Source organism: Myripristis murdjan, chromosome 4 (genome assembly GCF_902150065.1).
Source record: "Myripristis murdjan chromosome 4, fMyrMur1.1, whole genome shotgun sequence".
NCBI classification, from domain to species: domain Eukaryota; kingdom Metazoa; phylum Chordata; class Actinopteri; order Holocentriformes; family Holocentridae; genus Myripristis; species Myripristis murdjan.
This window is the reverse complement of record NC_043983.1, coordinates 18,605,057-18,625,493: the sequence shown is the minus strand read 5'-3', so window position 1 is coordinate 18,625,493 and position 20,437 is coordinate 18,605,057. Positions and strand designations below refer to the sequence as shown.

The 20,437-nt window shown below is 41.0% G+C and overlaps 1 protein-coding gene across 2 annotated transcripts in view; it reads left to right on the top strand.

Annotated features, from left to right (window-relative positions):
• The window catches only part of gabrg3 (gamma-aminobutyric acid type A receptor subunit gamma3), a 69,734-nt gene that overhangs the window by 35,495 nt on the left and 13,802 nt on the right, over positions 1-20,437 (top strand). For both annotated transcript variants that reach the window (XM_030049636.1, XM_030049637.1), the window contains exon 4: positions 15,475-15,695. In XM_030049636.1, coding sequence (XP_029905496.1) covers positions 15,475-15,695 — 221 coding nt within the window. The remainder of the gene's footprint in view (positions 1-15,474; positions 15,696-20,437) is intronic.

The following is a 20,437-nucleotide window of genomic DNA, read 5'->3' as shown; positions in this document are numbered from 1 at the left end:
TTCAAAATTGCGTCTCATCTCATCAAAATGACTGAATCATCTCATTCATCTCTTATGTGCAGTTCATTTCTGTCAGTTCAGTCTTATTCTTGGTGTGTTTGCGCCCTGTTGGTCATCTTTGTTGCAGAGCGTTTCTTTTCATTGCTATGCTGACGACACACAGTTGTACTGTATAGTTAAGCCTGGTGGCTCTGATAGAAGTTGCTTTACTCCACAGAAAATGTCACACTAACAAAAACAAATAAACAAACCTTAAGCCAGAGGTGCAATATGCCTGAAAGTTTCACCCTTTGGATGGCAGTACAGCAGAAAATTTAGTGTGGATATATTAACATAACTGAGGGTCTCATTAATGGTCCAGATCATATTTCTAGCTAAATTTGTTCTGTTATGCAAAATGTTAAGCCTTGGTCATGGTATCTTGGAGTATTAATTGATTATCAGTTATAAATTTAAGTGATGCAGAGAAAATTGTTCATGCTTTTATTTCATGTCACCTGGACTGCTGGGCTACAGAATAACCTGCTGAGACGGCAAGTGATCTGGCCTAATGACAGTGTTTCTAACAACGTTATCACTGTTACTTAAACCATCTTTTAGTAGGCTCACCTGCTCTTTGAAAAAATAATTTCTGAGATGCCATATCCTCTATGGTGTTTCCTCTCCTTGTCTTTTCTGATTGTCTGTTTTTGTTTTAGTTTTCATCATTGCTGCTGGTTTAAAACTCGAGTTGTATGAGCAGCAGTCATCACTGAGGGACTGTCACCACTGGAATCAAGTGTTGTAGACTGAACCATTTGCCACAAGGAGGGGCCGGGAATCTCCAGTATTTTTAATGAGTGCAATATTAAGTCTCTTAACGTCATATGTTTCATTATTATTGTTAATTTATTATTAATATTACAGAAATTACTCTAAAACTGTACATTTGAAAATGCCAAAGCAATTTTTTCAGTCCAGACCCTTTAAGCATCTTTTCCACTTAGAGTTTGACTATTCCCTGGACTGTGACACCCCAGGGGTTAGCCAGCTAATGCAGAAAAGATTAAAAGCACTTTGAATTGTTCCATCATTAAATTGTCCTAACACCTCTAACTTCTCAATAGGTCAAACAATTTGAGCCCAGCACAGGTGAGCTAAGGCCCGGGCCTGGCTTGACCCAGCCACAGGCAGACATTGAAAGCACTGACCCAAAAAGGCCCCAATCTGTAGATTTGAACAGAGAGAAGGACAAAAGGAGAAAGTCACCAAGCAGAGCAGAGCAGAGCAGTGGATGGAGGGACTGCTGGGATGATGAGGGGAGAGAAGACGCCACACCACAGCACTCAGAGAGCAACAGACAGCAGAACGGACACAGGGGAAAAAAGCTCCAACTGCACATGGCATTTCTCGCAATATAGCCTAGTTTGTCTGTTATAAAGAATGTTTATCACACACACCTACATGTTTTTGTGTAGCACAACCTGACCAGAACACACTGGGTTGCAGGCTCGCTGTCACTTTGAGAATTCCCTACTCACTACCTGTAAATACAACCCAGCCATCAAATATTAGTTTGCAGCCTAGACTTTGTTTTGGGAAAAATTAAAGTTTTTATTGATGATACTGAAAACCCAATATTCAACTTCATGTATTTTACTCTACATGTACGGATCATCCAGTCCACACTGATATTTATATAACTATTGATTTTGGGGGGAAAAAACTCATGCATAATATTGATTTACTTCAAAGTAGATTGTGTCGGTGCATTACAGTGGCACGTATTGCATTTCTTGGATGATAACCTGTATCATGTTTTCTCGCTCAAAATGACCTTGGGCTGCGTCTAAGGAGGACACAAGGAGAGGTAAGACAGAAAGCGAACTGCACCACATATGCATGTCTTTTGCTGCAAAGACATAAAAACCTCACCACACTGCAGACCGCTATGCTGTGCCCTAGTTTATCTGGTGCAGTGGCCAGTGTCAGATTTCTGAGCAGGAAGCCGAACTAACGTAATCAACACAATACGGATATTTAATGGGAAATTGTGTCTAGGTTATGACGTTCAAATCTGAAAGTTTTGACAGTTCCACATCTGAATTACTGTAGTTTATATCCTGAAGTGACACAAGGAGAGAGAGGGAGAGAGAGAGAGAGAGAGAGAGAGAGAGAGAGAGAGAGAGAGAGAGAGAGAGAGAGAGAGAGAGAGAGAGAGAGAGAGAGAGAGAGATGGGGGTTACAGTGCAGTGGAGGAAAGTGTAAAAAGCAGTGTAAGCACTTTTCTTTTCAGCAGAAAGTGCTGGGTGGTTGAATGAGAAAGGTTTTCCTAAGTCCCTGGGAATTCCTATTCAGAGTTCACAATCACATTATCTTTTACCTGGGGCACTGTGGCATAAAATGCACAACCATGTCTTTTATTGTCTGCAGATTTACCTCAGATACACTTTCAGAGGGGATTCTGGTGGTTTAATATAAAATCTACAGAGTGTGAATTCACGATGAAGCAGCCATGCAGAGCATTATTCTAAAAGGGTGTCGGATGGTTTAACATGACGTTTGTACGCGGTAACCACAGAGCCTGAATGGACAAGGTGCAGAATAAAATGACGACTGTGGTCAGTTACTACGGCGACAGCGCACGTCACCGGGGCTGTAATGCATGTCACACCACTTTGAGAGCTAAGATGTTGAGCTGTGGTTGCTTAGAGGTAGAAGGCTATTTAACGTTTGTACCACCAGTTGGAATACAGAGGTTAGCCCAGGACAGTGGCCGCAGATTTTTGCAATGGCAGCATCAAAACAGCTGCCACTCATCCTCCTGCTATGTTGATTTGAACAGGAAAGTCTGTTCTACTCTTTCTACTCATCATGTGGCAGATGCTCCCTGTCTTAGATGTTTAGTATACTTTAATCTTGGACAAAAACAGATAATTAAAACAAAGTAATAAAACAAATAATGCGTATTTGTGTGCTGCACACTGACGACCACATCAGTTTTCCTTCAGTAGATCTTCTAGTCGGGAGATTTGATTATATTGATTACTTTGAGGTTTTAGACTTCTATAGTCTTAACAAGTCATCACAAACAAAGAATGTTTTTGGAGATAAGTGCTTAGTCCCTGTAAATAATTTAAGGAAAATAAGTGAGTGAAAATGAGAGAGATGGGGCAGCAAAGGAGATGAAAGTGATTCAAAGGGAAGGAGAGGGCAAGACGACAGAGAGAGGGAGCAAGACAGAGATGGATGGACAGAGAGACAGGCACCAAGAGGCAGGCAAGGAGAAATAAAGAGATTTAAGAGATGTTCAGCTGGACCTCGTACTCTGCCAGTTCTTTGTTTTTAGAAATTGCAGTTCACCAATGCTTACAGTTCAATCTCTATAATGTTTTGTTGTTTTTGTTTTTGACTATTTTCTTTTTGTCTGATATCAAATATTAAGGTATAAATATCTGTTTTAGTTGGTTTATGTGTAACATAGTATTGTTAAATAATTAGACTTATACCAGTGGGGAATTGAATGCAAGAGTCATCACAGCAGGTTATTAGGACTATGACTGCATTGTGCTGTTGGATTGGAGTTAAGTGAGCAGCAGTAATCTATGTAGATTATGGTTGGGCATGTGTACAGTGATGCAGTAATTCTAAAAACATTTTTCCTCTCTTTCATTCAAAGACGATACAGCAACAGCCCCCACCCACTCACCTGCCACCCTGACCAAACTCCATGCCACCTCTTTGCCACCACATGTAGAAATTTCTAGATCCGCTGCTGCTTAGGACCCTGGAAAGAACGCTACAAAACAACCAGCTTAGGCAGAGACAAAACTAGACAGATGTAATGTAATGGTTATGGTGAAACAAAAAAAAAAAATCCTGTATGATTTAAGACCGAAATAAACCTTTCATTTATTCATTCATTCATTCATTCATTCAAGCAGAGGTAGCCTCTAGTTACATCATGTTTCCAATTTTATGATGTCCTTTTATTAATTATGGCTTCACATGAACTTGCTTTGTTGCATTATTCGTTCATTAAGCCTGTAAGAGGCTAGTCTGTATTTTTATTCGATTTGATTTCAATTTCACTGTCAATTGCTGCATATACTGGTTGCATATACTGAACACAATATGATTCAGGGGAAATTAAAATGAAGCTGTTGTCTTTGTACTGGGTATTAAATGGAAGCCTAATCAAGAACACAGTGGCTGCTGTGCTTACACCACCTTTGTGCATTTTTGTGATGAGGATATGCAAAGATTGGTGGGAACAGCCGGTCCTGAAGGAGATCAGTGATGTAGAGTGGACAGAGAATGGATTGGTTTCTTTCTTGTCTCAGGTACCGCAGTCCGTCCCTTGATGATTTGCATTGTAAAAAGTTGAAAGATGTCTGGCAGAGCCTACCAAGTAATAGTCAACCAGTAACCAGTTGGTAATCATAATAACAGTGGGATTTTCAGCACTTATCAAAACTGGTGTTATAAAGTGACAGCAAAGTTTCAGTCAACTTTAATCTTCAGACGGGACATGGGAAGCAGTCAGCAGGGTCCTGCCTCAGGCTGTGCACTGGTTGGGAAGGGGACAGCAGCTCAGATATGTTGCATTTTGGAGCCAGCCTATTAAGTCCCTTAAAAGTAATACGGAAAATCTCAAAGTCAGTTTTTGTCAGGAGTTTGACTGCCACATTCTGTACAACTTGGAGTCTATGATTTTTTTTCTGACAGTTGCTTCTGTCCAGACATTGGCGCCTGCAGCCATACGGCCTGTGCATACTTGGTGCGTACTGAAAATTTAGAGTGAAATTTGAGAGAGAGAGAGAAAGAGAGAGAGAGAGAGAGGCACATATTCTTTGGGACGGAGAACAGGAGAGGAGGTGGGGCAGAGTGCAGAGCACAGACAACCTGCAGGTGGGGTGTCTCTATCATGGGGGGGGTTCAGTGCGTTCGGGTTAGGGTTCCGCAGCACAATGACCGACCAAAGACTCACTGGACTTGCCCTCATGAATATTCATACAGATATGGAAATTGACAGCAAGGAAGTGTTGAAACAATTGATGCAACAGGCAGGAGGCAACTTGACTTCAATTGGCATGTTTTTAGCCCACAACATTAGGCTACTGCAGGAACCTCACAATTTTACTCTGCAGGTGCCCTATAAATAATACTAAGGATCATGGTTTGAGCCTCACCAAAACTCATTGATCCTAGAAACATTCCTTAAATGACAGAAGCCCGACTCAATCACCTTGCTCATGTGTACCTGAGAAGTGAGGTTGAGGTCGACAAGCACACGCAGCGTCTTCACAGTCGGCTTAAACCTCTGGAGAAAAGCCCAGAGAGAAGGCTGGATTTTTGAATGCAGATGGTCAGGGCCAAATGATTAGGATCTCTGTTTTGTCTAAATTTAATTGGTGTGTGCAAAAGTTGGGAAGTTTGTGTACTAATTTTGCAACGGCTGGGTACTAGTGGTGCAAGAATTAATTAAAGTATCCACACTGGAAAAAGGCACATAGAATTGCTCAGAGGTTGAAAATGTGAACCACATCCTGCAAATTAAAGGCAGTAGATGGAACAAACATACTGGTCCTGCAGCCTTCAGATGACCATAAGGGGAAGACTTTAAGTTTTGCATCGCACATAACTACTGGGCCTGGTAAGATTCAGCTTTTAATCTAGCCTAGCAAAACACTCTGACTGGCATTTTTGCAGCAGTCGTAATAAAACTGTATTATTTATTATGTGCATGTAAATGTTTCTGCTGTTTGGAGAACTTAAAATAGCACAGAAAACCACCGTGCCTTCGAGCACGCGCCATTGACCTGGTCATCCTTGACACTGAAATTACAGTGTACTGCTCGATTGCCACTGACACACCACCTACTGCGCCGCTCCTCACACTTAGAGGCAGTCAAGTTTGCAACATCTCACCGAGTGCCACAAAGGTGCAGGCGAGGGAAAACCATGTGTGCCTGATGAAAATACCGCTCCGCAGGTATAAAGCTGCGCCATCAAAAGAAAGCCCAAACACAACATAAATGATTCATTATGCAACAGAGTGTGCAGAAAGGTTCTTGCTTTATTCATTTGGATTTAATTTCTTTGCATTCAAAGAAATGATGAATAAGGTTGGGAAATTTATTTGCATGAAAGGACAAGCAGGTCAGCTGAATACATTAGTACTCGCCTCTCACAAATGCAGTACCCCTGCAAAGCACACAACAGTGCAGTGATACTGTGGTGTCTGAGAGAGTGCTCTGCAGGGCTGCCTTAAATTACAACCATCTACTCTGTCCTGAGAAATTAGAGAGGCCAGTCACTCTCTGACGAGGCATGCCTCTCATTTATATTCTGGTCATTTCAAATGTCAGGAAGACTGACAGAATGATTCCTCACACACCAGTCAGTGTTAAACCACGTACACATTTCCAGTAATGAGTAATGCCCCTATTTGTCCACACGATTTTAGAAATTGAGTATGGAAATGTTTTCATTTTGAAAGAAAACATGTTCAACTTAAACTGACTGGGCATCTTTAAGTCATCAGAGAAGGATGTAATTATATAAAATATTTCACTTTTTCCTCACAGTATTCCTCTAGTCCTTCTTGTGTCAGCACTGACTCTCTCTCTCTCTCTCTCTCTCTCTCTCTCTCTCTCTCTCTCTCACACACACACACACACACACACACACACACACACACGCACACGCACACAACTTTGGGAGGTAAATGTTTGCTCTGTTAAATATTTGAGTCTTCTACACTGCCTTCATAACTTCACATTTATGTCATGTGTCTTTGTGTGCATCACATACTTACACATAATTTCCCAGCCAGATATTCCTGTTTCTTCTCACACTAAAACTTTTATATCTGTGTCATCAATGTTCTTCCCTCACTGTATATTCTTCACTCAAAAAAGTAAAACGTTGACTTTAATTACATTTATTTTGTCAACCAGTTCCATGAAAACATATTAGGTTAGTTGAAAGCAACAATGTTAAGGTCATCTAATTTAATGAACTTATATCGACTTAAAGAATATATTTACAGTATTATACATTTGTACTTTCAACGTCTATCTTATTTGTAGTAGTAATAATAATAATTTGTCAACTGGTTCCACACAAATGATTTTGATACATCCAACCAACTTATCTTGGTGATATCCTTTATTCACCAGCATCTGTCAGGTTTGTATGTCCCACGGGATCAGTTTGCTCTGTATTTCACTTTGAATTTATTACACTGGGACCATTTTACATCAGAGCCACATCTTTGGTTATTAATACCCCGAGCTCAGCAGCCTCAGTATAGTGGCCCCTCTGAGACAGATGAAGTGAAAGACCCATTCACATCACAGCAGGGCCAATTGTAGAAGTTGCTGACGACAGTAGGATCATTTGGAGTCAAATGTGTGGGATTAATATTCTGAAAACATTGTGAAAATCCCTTTTAAGATGAAATTATCTAGCAAAATGTTAAATTGGGAATTTTGTGTAACAGAAGATTCACCTCTGACCATCACTACTCCATTGAACTCCTACATCTACATTTCCAGATGTGATTACATCAGCTGATATTAGTTGTGTTTATTTTATTTGCAGCAGTTTCATTCACTGGTCATTAAAGCCCAGATAATGTTCTGTTTTTGCAAATCTGCTAAGCTCCACACAATTAAAGGTCACACAGGCTCAGACTCTTTCTACTGATTATGGACTTTTAATTGGGGAGCTATTGAAGCCAAGGCCTGCTTTTTCAGAGAATGGCGAGAAGGTCAAATGAATTTCAAGGGATGGCAACAGTGAGATAAAGGTGTGGGTGGCTAGAGAAGGACAGACTGCTCACTCGTGTCATTATTGCGTGTGTCTCTGATTGTGCTGTGTGGCTAAGTGGGGCTTTAAGAACTTTCCCTGTGGAGTTTTTCTCTGCTGTTTTAACATATCCTGGTGTGCGGCCCGTTGAAGTTGCACACAGGGACAAGTGTCAAGGTAGCAAGAACACAAAAAAGAAAATGCTTTCTATTCTAGTTAGCTTATGCCAAGTAGGAAACCCATACAGACGTTTTCAGTGTGGGCGTGGCTCAGTGTTAAAGATTTACTACACATAAAAAAACAGATTTATTTTAATTGCTAAAATAAGTAGATAAATCTGTGTGGGACATTTGTCTTTACTGTGAACTTTATACTGCCATGCACCTGCACTGAAAAAAACCCTGGATGTGCATGTTTCCTATTTAGAACAAGAAAGCTAGAAAAAAAAAATCTATACAAAAATATGACCTCCAATAACTTTGAGTCTGAAATACTTGATGTACATACATAGTAATGTGTACCCACCCACAATTGAAAATTAAGAATGAATTTAAGAAGGAAAGTGCTTTTCCTGTTTTTCAAAATATTTCTGTCATTGCATATGCTGACAGCCATGACAGGTTATGTTTTCATTTCTCTGGCTGTCTGCCTGTTAGTATGATCACTTAAAAACTAATATGTGAAGAATAAAAAAATCACATTTTGGGCAATATCTCTGTAAAGAAGAAGCTAGATGTGTTATGTTGATGTGGGGGACTGTGCAGTGTGGTGTATTTTGTTGTTTCTGACCACTCTTGTCACGTTCTGTGTGCCGAGGTGCTGTATACTGGGTTGCGTGCCTATTTTGCCCTTTAAAAAACTGAATTCTTTGAGGAATGAATTCAACAAGGCATCCCAAACTTTTAATAGGGATTTTGATTCATGCTTTGCTCATAACATCAGTTCCTCAGTTTGAAGTCTGTGCAGGCCTGTTTGTATGAATTCATGGATTCATGTAGTTCACAGCAGATTGTGACTTTGCCATGAGCATGTCACGGCAGAAACCAGAGTTTACCGGGCACTGTGGCTTTTTTCCACTCCTCAGTTTTCCAGCTTTGGCAATCAAGTGCCCACTTTTGCTTCATCTTATTGTTTTAGTTGAAATGTGTGGAACCTGGTGTGGTCTGCGCCTGCTGTAGCTCATTTGCCTCAAGGTTTGATTAATTCTCTGGTCCAAGATGGCCTCCTGTATGCCAGTTTTGCACTGAGCCATTACATGCAGAATGAGCACGTTTGTGATCAGCCTTTTAGCTTGAGCTAATCTTCCCATTCCCCTCTGACTTCTGTCAACAACATGATATTTTTGCCCTCAGGACTGCAGCAAACCAGAGTAAAAACCTCTGGGAGAAAGTGAGAATCGGCTTTTTCCCTGTATGGGATTAGTTCTTGCACCACAACCATCAAACACATTTGCATAAAATAAACTTTTTTCACCACAGCATAGACAATGAATGGATGCAAACTGTTCACCTCATGAAAATGCATCTTGTTTACAACTATAAAATGGCGGCACTAATGTGGCTCACAGTAATTACAGCCCTGACAAATTTCTGGAAATTACCAAAGTCGCAAAATAGCTTCATTAAGGCTTTTTTTTTTTTTTTTCTAAAGCAGAGAGTAAGGTCAAAAGTGAATATAATCAGAGGTTAACATCATCGATCCAGTTTCATCAGAGGGTTCAGGCATGAGTCGCTATTAAAAATGAACTTACCGCTCTCATGAACTGTGAGTGAACTATAACTCAGCAAACTTCATAATGTTATGTTTCACTGCTGTCAGGATTGCACTGTAGTTCCTTACTATTATCTGTAAAATTTGTATTGTAGAAAGGAGAATAGAGCTGGGGAAATCCCTTAATGATTTCCACACACTTGTAGCTCTTTCTTTACTAGCCTGGGCTTTCCTCAACACCGCGCGCTGAGCACTCAGCCACATAATCTGTGTTACGGCAACTAAAAGCCGATGCTGACCTCTGTCCAAGCCAGTGAGTTGGATGAATTCCCCTCTGACTTCTGAATGAAAGCACCTCTGATAAAGCCATAGGATTTTTTTTTTTTTTTTTTTTTTTTTGTCTGCGCGCCAGCAGGGAGTTCCAGTGAGTGGTGTGCATTGTGTCTCCCTTTGAGGGAACCTTCAACCATAAACCACACAGGAGCTTGCATCTCAACATGTTTATTAATGTCACATGGAGTGGTGGTAAGAGGCAGGCTGAGTGGTGAAGGCTGCTTTTAGCACACCAGCAAAGGCAAAAACAGGCTGGCTGACAAACAGGCAAGAGAAACAGCAGCATATGACAAAGACAATGACCAGACAGAAAACAAATACCTACAGCACGACAATTAACACACGCAGGTACAGGTGACAAGGAGAGACAGGGAGCTGATAGGCTGGGGAGACACAGGAGGTGGGGCTAGCAGACTGAGTTAACCAATGGTAGACAAAGCTCACAAGCCCATTACCTGAGTCAGTTTAGATATAGTAGTATAGATACTCCGGAGGGCTATTCCATGAAAGCAGCTAAAGAAAGCTGCGCTTACGTGATATAGCCTGGCTTGAATTAGCGTCAACTTTCACTAAAGCCTCAACCCGTTCCACTAACGCGATTCAGCCATGTCAAGTTAACGCTAATTCTAGCCACGTTTGAACAAGCCTCAAGTGCGCGCGTTCACGGGGCACATAAGCAGCCCTGAACAGTCGATTGTCGAAACGAAGATACAAATGTCTCAAAAGGAGGGGAAAGGAGAGCCTCGACATTTTCAGCGGCGGAGCAGACACTGCTGATGGAACTATATGAAGAATATAGAGAAATCATCACAAACAGGGCCGGCTTTTGGCATAGGCGGTATTGGCAATTGCCTAGGGCGCCATCTGCTGGAGGGGCGCCGCTAGCGGCCAGAGGGGCGCCGGAAGCGGGTTGTTGACCGGCGTGACACCGTCGGGATATGGAAATCAAAAAACTGGAGAAGGAAGTAGGCTAAGTAGCCTATAAATTTAAACACAACAGAAAGCCATGGTTTGGACTGTATTTAATGCTTCCATTCTTTGTCTTCACAGCTTGAACAAAATGATGATTATTGAGTTTGTTTAGTTGTTTTTTTAATGGTTAATAGGCTAAATTATTTCAAAACTTAGGAATTTATAGCCTATTATATATGAAATTATAAGTAGGCTACATGTAAAAATCCAAATATAAAGGGATCATTCAAAAAGTGGGATGACCATGAATCCAATTGGGATTAACTGAAATATGTATTCTTGTAAACGTCCCTCACCTGTGTCAACTAACCTATTGGCTTCGGGCAGAATAGAGGCGGATCATCGCAAATTGCGGGTGGGAAATAAAATAAGACGTCTTTTTTTATTTAACCTCATGTTCTTTTCAACCCTTTTATGTTCAACGCTTGTTGTTGCATTTGATGTATGACTTGTGCTATATGAATAAAATTTGATTGAGTAATTGATTGTTTATTCGGTTGATTTCGGAGACTGACAGTGATAACACATGATTTTCATTACGTTTATTTTTATTAAGTAAACACGTACATGCTTGGTCACATTGTGGGAAATAAGCTAAGTCTGAATTTATATTTCTGAACACGGACATGGTGCTACATAATTAAATTTTAATTTAATTAAATTGAATATGTGATGCCGGGGCAACAATGACGGAGCCGTCATTTGGGGGTCTGTTTGCGTCCGTCGGACATTCTCTGACACGCAGCTGAGCTAAGCTTGACCGTAAGCCTGCCACGGAGCAGGCTAGTTCTGCTGACTAAGTTGCCATGGTTATTGAGCTGCAACTTATATAAGCCACTTTGATGGAACGGAACTCTCACTTAAATTAGCGAGGCTTATCGAAATAAGCCAGGCTATCCCGTTAGCCAGCTTGATGGAATAGGCCCCTGGTCAAATATTACTCCACTACAAGTGAAAGTTGCTCAATCAATTTTTTTTTAAAGCAAATACTGAAGTACTTGCTTTTAAAAACACTTGAGTATTCAAAAGTACATTTTCTTTTTAATATCAATGCCTTGCTGTATTGCTTTCACAATGCATCCAGTCATGTGAGTGGGGGTTCATAGGACCCAAACACAGGAATAGGTTGCAGAGAAGAAAAACTATTTATTACCAGAAAAAAAAAAAACATTAAATAACACAATGAACTCGAGGAGCACTAGGAATAAACGCAGGGAACACTGGAGGCACACGTGGCCGCAAAGACAATGACCGGACAAAGAACTGAACTGAAGACAGGACTTAAATACACAAGCTAACTAATAAGATAACAAGAAACACCTAGGGAAGGGGCTGGAACACAAGACAGGAAAACACAGAGGATAGGCTGAGGGAAACACTAGGAGGAATCAGGACAACCAGGGATAATCACAGACTCAAGGCAGGTGTGGAACTGGGAGGGGCAAAAAAGACTGAGTAGTCAGACACAGGTGAACCCACAAATGGGAGAGACACAGCAGGGCAAAGGAAACTACACTAAGACTATGTTTACACATAGTCGGGTATTTTGAGAAATGAATATTTCCCTCCCTCTGTTTTCCAAAATAACATTGTGCACACAGCATAGTGTAGGATCCAGGTTTCCAGGCTTGGAGACAAACACCATCAAATGGCATGCCTGCCGTTTGACCGCAGCAACCTTTGCCAGTTTAGGGTAATAAAGGCATCCTGTTTCTCACCCAGCGCCCACATGGAAAAACACTGGAATGAACATTTTGCCCCTCACCGAGGTGACCAAAGGGTCAGGGATTTGTGTTCTATTCCCCTCAGAGACTCTAACAGTCTCAATGACTCAACCAACCCTTGATTTGCAGGTACCAGAGGTCAAAGAGTCACATTCCTAAACCCTGCATCCTCTCCTGATAAGGAGAGCAGACCCCCACTAAACACAAGGAATGCGAGCAAAGACCCCCACCTACACCTACACTCACACACACACACACACCCACACACACACACACACACACAAAGGACATCCTGAATCCCTCAGGAGCTTTGTTGCATACCAAAAAGGTGGACTTAATCTTTCTAAATGGACTGTGCAGCTATATGAGTAACCAAACATTCCGCAAATCAGTAACAAGGGTCAGGCTTGTTGGAAAAGCCTGAATTACATCTGCTTAAATGAATTGGCAGATGTGGATGGGACCATGTTGTGATTTTGCATGTCATGTTTGGTGTCATTGTGTTACTCAGGATAAGGTGAAGTCAATTTTTAGGTCATCTCCCAAATTCCTCTTACAGGTTGGATGATATGAAAACCTGTTAAAGGAATACTTTCATCCCAGGGCAATTAACTCCCTGTCTGTGAACCCCCCTCAGGCGGCCCTGATTGGTCAGTAAGTTGAGACGAGGGGCATCCCTCCTAAAGTTACCATAACAGATAACTATCTGATTGGCTAAACTTTCCCGCCTGAGGAGTGGCTGAAGGGGTTAAAACCTTTGTGCACCCAAGAGAGAATGTGAGCTTTTTACCGGAGAGCTTTTACCATCATAGCTCCTCGCGAGAGCTTTTACCATCACAGCTTCTCACCACGAGAGCTTTCACCATGAATTAGAGCTTATACCATCCTAGCCTCTCACCATGAGAGCTTATACCATCGAGAGTTTACTCCATCCACGCGTCTCATCGCAAAGCCTCCGCAGGGAGAGCTTCTAAGACCAACGCACCCGCAGAGAGCTTCTCCTGCGTGACTCCGTTCCAGCGAGCGTCCGTTCCATCCCGAGCCTTAGCTCCAGCTCCGCACGCCGCTGTCTTCTCCTGCCTTCTGCTGCAACCAGCTGGTCCGCTCCGCTGTCAACACCGCGAACTTCAAAACTCCGGCAAGACCTGCTTCCAGGCTCAAGCAAGTAACCTCACCCTCTAGTTGCTTAGACTCTGGTGCGGTCTTTTTAACTTTTATTGGCTTACACGCCGCATGTCTAAATTGGCGATAGAAACAGTCAGGGCTCACTCTCTGGGTACACATTGGTTCATTTTGCACTGATGCGAAATCTGTTTTGTGCCATATTTTAGCCGCCGTCTGTTTTACCCATCTCATGTTTCCTTACCATTTTGTCCATTTACTACATGCCTCATTGTTTGTTTGTCTGTTCGTTTGTGTTGTCTGCTGTAACTATGTATATATTTCATCTACCATAGGTGGTTGTACATAATCAGTAGCCCAGTTGTAGTAATAAAGTGTGTTAAATTCACGTTCGTTGTTGAGTGGTTTTTTATGAGTGGAATTCTTGATCCCTATTCGGAAAAGATCCGACTGCCCTTTTTATTTTGATTTGATTATTTCCAGGCATAGACTATCATTTCAAGGAGTAATATTCCCGATATAAGCTGCTTTTCTGCCTGATCACCAGAAACGTAGTTTCACCGGTCATTATTACGTCTTTCCTCCGGCCCAGTTGCCATAATAAACTAGTCATCACTCTTAAAGTGTTGATAAGTTTATTCTTATCATTTCCCCATTTATTTGTGATAGTCTGGTCAAGCGAGTAATCCTACAATAGTTTTCAAAAAAGTTTGCGTTTACATCAACCCGCATAAATATGCCGTTGAGTGCCATTGTAACCACGCCAAGCCTATGGGCAGCAGTGTAGGAAGAAGGAGAAAGCCATGCAAGCCAATCAGAAGCATCATATTGACAACAACATGAGCGACCGCATAATGTGACGTCAGCTGCCTAAAACACTGTTTTTCTCTGTTTTTCTCAGTTTACATGCAAACACAAAACTGGAGTTTTCTTAGAACTGCACGAGTTTTTAGAAAGAATCGTTTTCAGAGGCGAATTCGCCGTTTGCGTGTAAAAGAAGGGTACAAATGAAGGGAAATGTCTCTGTTTTTAAAAATACCCGTATATGTGTAAACAGGCCCTCAAACACAAGGAAAAACACAGAGACAAAGGTTGAGTCTTAACCAAAAGTCCAAAATACCAGAAATGCAAAACCATGACACATTCACAGAACCTGTTAACTCCCTGAAACCACCTGATGAATGCACTGACTTGCTTGTAGCCAATGTCTTGCTTGTTTCACAGAGCTGGATGACGTATTTCTGTTTTTACATCAAACCCAGTTGAGAGTCGGTGCTGTGATTGGTTTTCCTCCTATATAAAGAACACAGAGTGTGGCCAGGTACATTTTAGTAGTAGTAAATGTTAGAAGATTCCAAAAAACAAAGTGAAGTACAGATACTTGAAAAATGTACTTAGGTACTGTATTCAAGTAAATGTACTGTGTTACTGTCCAGCACATTCAAAACTGTGAGTTATATCTGCCCCTGTGCATTGGTGCACGGAAGGCAAAGGGTATGAATCACCAAAAGTACACTGTGTTTACTCTCCAGCTGGTTGATTACGCTGTCTTCATGGATTATTCCTAGTCCATTTTCCTTGTGGTGCACAAGAAAAAATAATTTTATGTCTTGCTGAGACTTTCAAAACGCCTCCATGTTGTTTCATGGTCACTTACAAAGAAAATCAATACTTTGGGTAAGAGGTGAAGCTGTTCCCTCTTTCCTTCTCGCTAAGGACACTCTATACCAAAGCAGTCTGTTCTTTTGCAATGAGATATTGTCAAATAAAATTATGCTGCACATTCACTTAATTTTGCTCTTCTGATTCTTTCTTTTAGGAATACCAAATCGACATCATCTTTGCGCAAACATGGACAGACAGTCGGCTCAGATACAACAGCACAATGAAAATATTGACACTGAACAGCAATATGGTCGGACTTATTTGGCTACCAGACACCATCTTCAGAAATTCAAAGAACGCAGATTCCCACTGGATTACAACGCCCAATCAGCTCCTAAGAATATGGAATGATGGGAAGATACTTTACACCCTAAGGTAAATGGAGGTAAACCTAATCTTTGGCCAGTTTATTCTTGGTGTAGCAGAACTTCAATCATCTCTTTTAGAATGGAAGCCCTCTGAGGATTAACCAAAAGAAAAATGTCCATGCCTATGCAAATCCCTAAAGAACTGTCAGTTAAAATGTTCTGTAACCAAAATACTGTATCATAAACAAAAAATAGTTATCCATACTTTTAGTGGTGTCGGCACATCATTCATAATGTGGATGAATACCATGCATTATCTAATCCAACCTGGTTTACATGAGGTGGCATTTTCACTGAGATTAGACAGATTATTAAAGGGTTTCCTCATCTTTTTCAACAGCGCTGAATTTTCAACCTTATTAACTTTGATAGCAGTTATAACCTGTTTGGGGGGGAATAGGATGTTAAGAAGAGTAAATTTGTCCTGTTACTGAGTTATTTGCCCGCATGTGAAACTAATCAGTGGTATTGCAGTTGTTAAGACATAATCGAAGTGACTACCCAAATTAAACTGTGGTCTTGTGTAATAACAAAGTGTGTTGAAGAGCACTGAAAAGACCCGGGTTAATTTAGGATACTCAAGGATTGTTTTGTTTTGGTTGGTTGGTTGGTTGACAGGACATTTGACCACCATATCAAGTGGATAATGCTCTAAGTAAGGTGTTAAGCAAGTGAGGCATGCATACATCTTAGTCTGATTAGAGCAGATCAGTCTGCATGCTAATATCTGGAATATTCTGTTTTATTCAGGGTTAATTACAAGTGACACAGGTATGCATATAAACAGCTCCTCCAGAATAAGACTCTAAATAAGATGTAATTATTTATTTGTAAAACTGTGTTAAGTATCAACACTCACTGTGCCTCTGAAAACCCTTCATCTCCACAGTGCGTGTGCAGGGGAGCATTTTGCAGAAATACTTGAAAGCAGTTGCCAAGGGTGCTAACCTGATTTAAATGGCTGTTGCAACACCTAGGGGTCCTGGCAGTAAAGGCACCCCACCATCTAGATTTTAGAAAAGAAAAGAAAAGAAAAAAACAGAAAAAAAAGCCTTATCAGTGTGTGGCTCAGTGTGTGCGCTGGCTCAGGTGTCACAGCCGTTTGAGCCTTTAGAATACACGGTACAGTTTTGTAATCAAACTCAGTGCAGAGAAGCTGTAACAGGAGTGATGTGTTCAGTTCTCCTGGTTCTAGCAAAAACCAGAGCAGCTGCTGCAGTGTGAAGCGGCAGTCGTTCTAATAATTTCATGTACAGCCTTCTCAGCGTCCAACAAACCAAGATGCAGTCTTACCTCACTGATTTTTCCAAGCGGATAAAAAGACGTTTTAGTCAAAAGGTTAAATGTGCTAAAAAGCTCAGGTTGGAGTCAGAAATTACTCCCGGGTTTTGTGCCTCCTGCCTGCTTTTCCATAATTTACTCTCTGTTTGCTTTTGAGCCAAAAATAACCTTTCTGTTTTATTGCAATGCTGCATCAGGAAATTACTACGCATCCAGATCTTTATGTCAGACACACAACTAATGAGTTGACTGGGAACTCACTGCCAGATAGATCCGTAATAGCCAGTTTTCCATCACGTATGGCATTGTCCTTATCTTAGAATAGTATGGCACGACATCTCCTGATTTCTAGTTGATAATGTAAGTTCACAGGTTATGACAGAAAAATGTGGTAATAATTTTACATAAAATAAATGATTTGTAGTTCTAGCAAAGTAGATCCTCTTCCTTTACTTGCGTGACTTGCCCCTTGCTGGCAATGCCCTTGTGTTGCACCAAATATAGCCATTATAGCCATTCTGAATGGCCAAAAATTGCTTAAAGTCTTTACCAGATGCAGTTTTTCTTGATTTAGTTCTTCATTTAGTTAACCAGAACTTCAAGAGAAAATGTGAAATTAAAATGATCACTGTAATTTATTCGTACAATTATCTATAACCAAAATAAGCGTAGACAAAATGTTTTGGATGTAATGATTATATTACAATTTTAAAAAAGCATTTTTAGCACTAGAACCTCCTGAATTTGTCACATAAGTTCCACCCAAACAGCAGCAGAAATGGGACATAACTAGAATTATCGCCCAAAGCACCACAGCTGCATGAAATTACAGAGGAAGCACCACGCCATGTTTCAAAAGATTTGTGCTAATTTAGGGGAGCTTCTGCTGTAAAGTGTTGGTGAATTGGATGTAATCTTGATTGCATGTCCTTGACCACACACACAAAGAAAACTGTGGGTGGGTCAGAAGACATTTTCATATTATTTCCATGCACTGCACATGCCTCCTTTTTTTTTTAGGTCGTTGGCAGTCATTAGCAGTAAGAGGAATGAGGGAGCTGTTTCAAGGTGCTTTGTGCTGGTTGCTTGTTGGTTGATTGGGTAAATTAATGAACAGGTGATCAGAGGTGTGTGTGTGTGTGTGTGTGTGTGTGTGTGTGTGTGTGTGTGTGTGTGTGTGTGTGTGTGTGTGTGTGTGTGTGTGTGTGTGTGTGTGTGTGTGTGTGTGTGTGTGTGTGTGTGTGTGTGTGTGTGTGTGTGTGTGTGTGTGTGTGTGCGTGTGCGCGTGCGTGTGCGCGTGTGTAAATAAGCCAGTCCAGAATCTGCAGAAATGATTGTGTAATGAATGTAAAGTCAAACCGACAGTGTGCCTCTTCGACTGAAGGACTGGGAAATACAGCTTAATATCATCTTTGAAACAACAGAGGGGAGTTTTTCTTGCGGCCCAATTTGTGATGTCACAGTGATGTACCACACCATGAAGAATAAATTGAAAAAGATGATGAACAAAAGAAACAACATGGTTTCCATGGACGAGTCAAATCACAAAGTCCTTATGGACAGATATTGATATTCAGTATTCATGGGAACTGCAGACTGTGAAGGCCAGTATCTGTTGATGGTGTGAAGAAAAAGACAGTGAAATGTCATTTGGTATTAATTGTGCCTTGGCTTGGCTGAAGTAAACAGAGATGACATTTTGTGATGTCTATGCCTGTCCCACTTGTGTGGTATTGTCTCAGTTCCACGATTTAATGAGGTTAAAGGATCATAACAGAATTACAAAGATTCCCCCCACATCTCCTCATATTCATCCATTCTTTAGGACTAGCTGCTTTGACCAACCATTCTCCAGTTGCATGCACATTTAATATAACAATGTGTTTCCCCATCTCCTTTTTTTCCAGTATAATTCAGAAGTAATCTTAAACTCTAACAGTCTGTAATTCACATTTAAGTGCATACTGAACTCTCAGATACAACACAGTGCACAATATTTGACACAAGGATGAAGATTAGCTGCCTCATGAGTAGTTTAAGTGGCTCTAAACTACTCATGGACTGATATCACGATGTGAGCCATCTTAACTTTGTCTAAGATGTGAGTGTGTGTGTGTGTGTGTGTGTGTGTGTGTGTGAGAGAGAGAGAGAGAGAGAGAGAGAGAGAGAGGCATTGTAACCAAGTGACTGAGTGGCGTTTAATCAAGACTGTGTACCCAGTTATGTGCACAAAAGTATCGACAACAGCTAGGCTAACATATTTCTATAATAATGTACAATAATTATTTTTGCCAGCAAAGAACACTTCGACTGCCTCCGACAGCCCAGGCAGTGATAGTGTCTCCATCTCCAAATCTGATCCACGTCAAAGAGGAACAACTGATGTAATTCCCAACTTTCCTAGCCTCCAGGCACGTTTGTCATATACAGTGTGGCCTGTGAGGCTGGTATTTTATGGTAGCACTTACTGTGCTGGTTAACTTTGCATCCTCCCTCCAGGATGATTTGTCGCGTTTCCATCAGGGCGAGTAATTTATCTTCCGACAGACCTTGACGTTCCATTTCCACACTTGGAGGTGGGTTTAAATAGTACTCCATTAATATTTGATAGTCTCATGCTGGTTTTTACGCAGGTAATTGTTTACATTTTGCATTGTGACAAAACTGATATAGAGGGGCTTACATTTCTGTGCTGATTCTTTAGATTCCTTGCATCGATTTGCAGTGTTGCAAGTCCTCTGCTAGCACACTTAGCTCTAAAAGTGAATGACAGCTAGAGGGAGGACTCCAACCTGCTGCCAGAAAAGTGTATTATACACACTGAAGGTGGTGAAAGGTTGTATAAAATAATAAATGCTGACGCCATAAAGCTATACAGGGCTTGACAGTGTCTGTACTGTACCCTGGGACTTTACACAAGCAAATACAACCCAAACTGAGCAACTTCAGCTCTTGTTATATTTCCCTTTAAAACTTGGGGCTGTGTCAGATATACTGTAGCTGCTGAAACTGGCTTTTCCCCTTTAAACTCTGCTTTTAAGTCACTTTAGCTTTTGAATAACCTGTAAAGAGGGTGGAATACAAAAACACAATGCAAACCTACAATGGAGCTTGCATGCTTCCTTGTCAGCCTCAGACTGCATTCCTCACCACAGTAGTTTCTACTCACACTGTAACTGTAAGGTTTATGTAATTTGTCAACTTTTTTAGCAGAAAACTACTTTATGCAGAACATCTTCATCAGCTATACTAAAATATTAAAATGAAACCTGTGGCAGTAAAACTAGATGAACAATGACATTGCCAGTGCTGTGATTCTGCTGTTCTGTCTCTAAAGAAAAGCACAACATCATCACATTTAGGCACAGAGAGTAGAGCAGGACCAGTCACAGGGACACAGTTTATCATCTGATCATCTGATCTTGAGGACTGTCACTGTCGTTGGTCATCATATTTGAGAGGTATGCT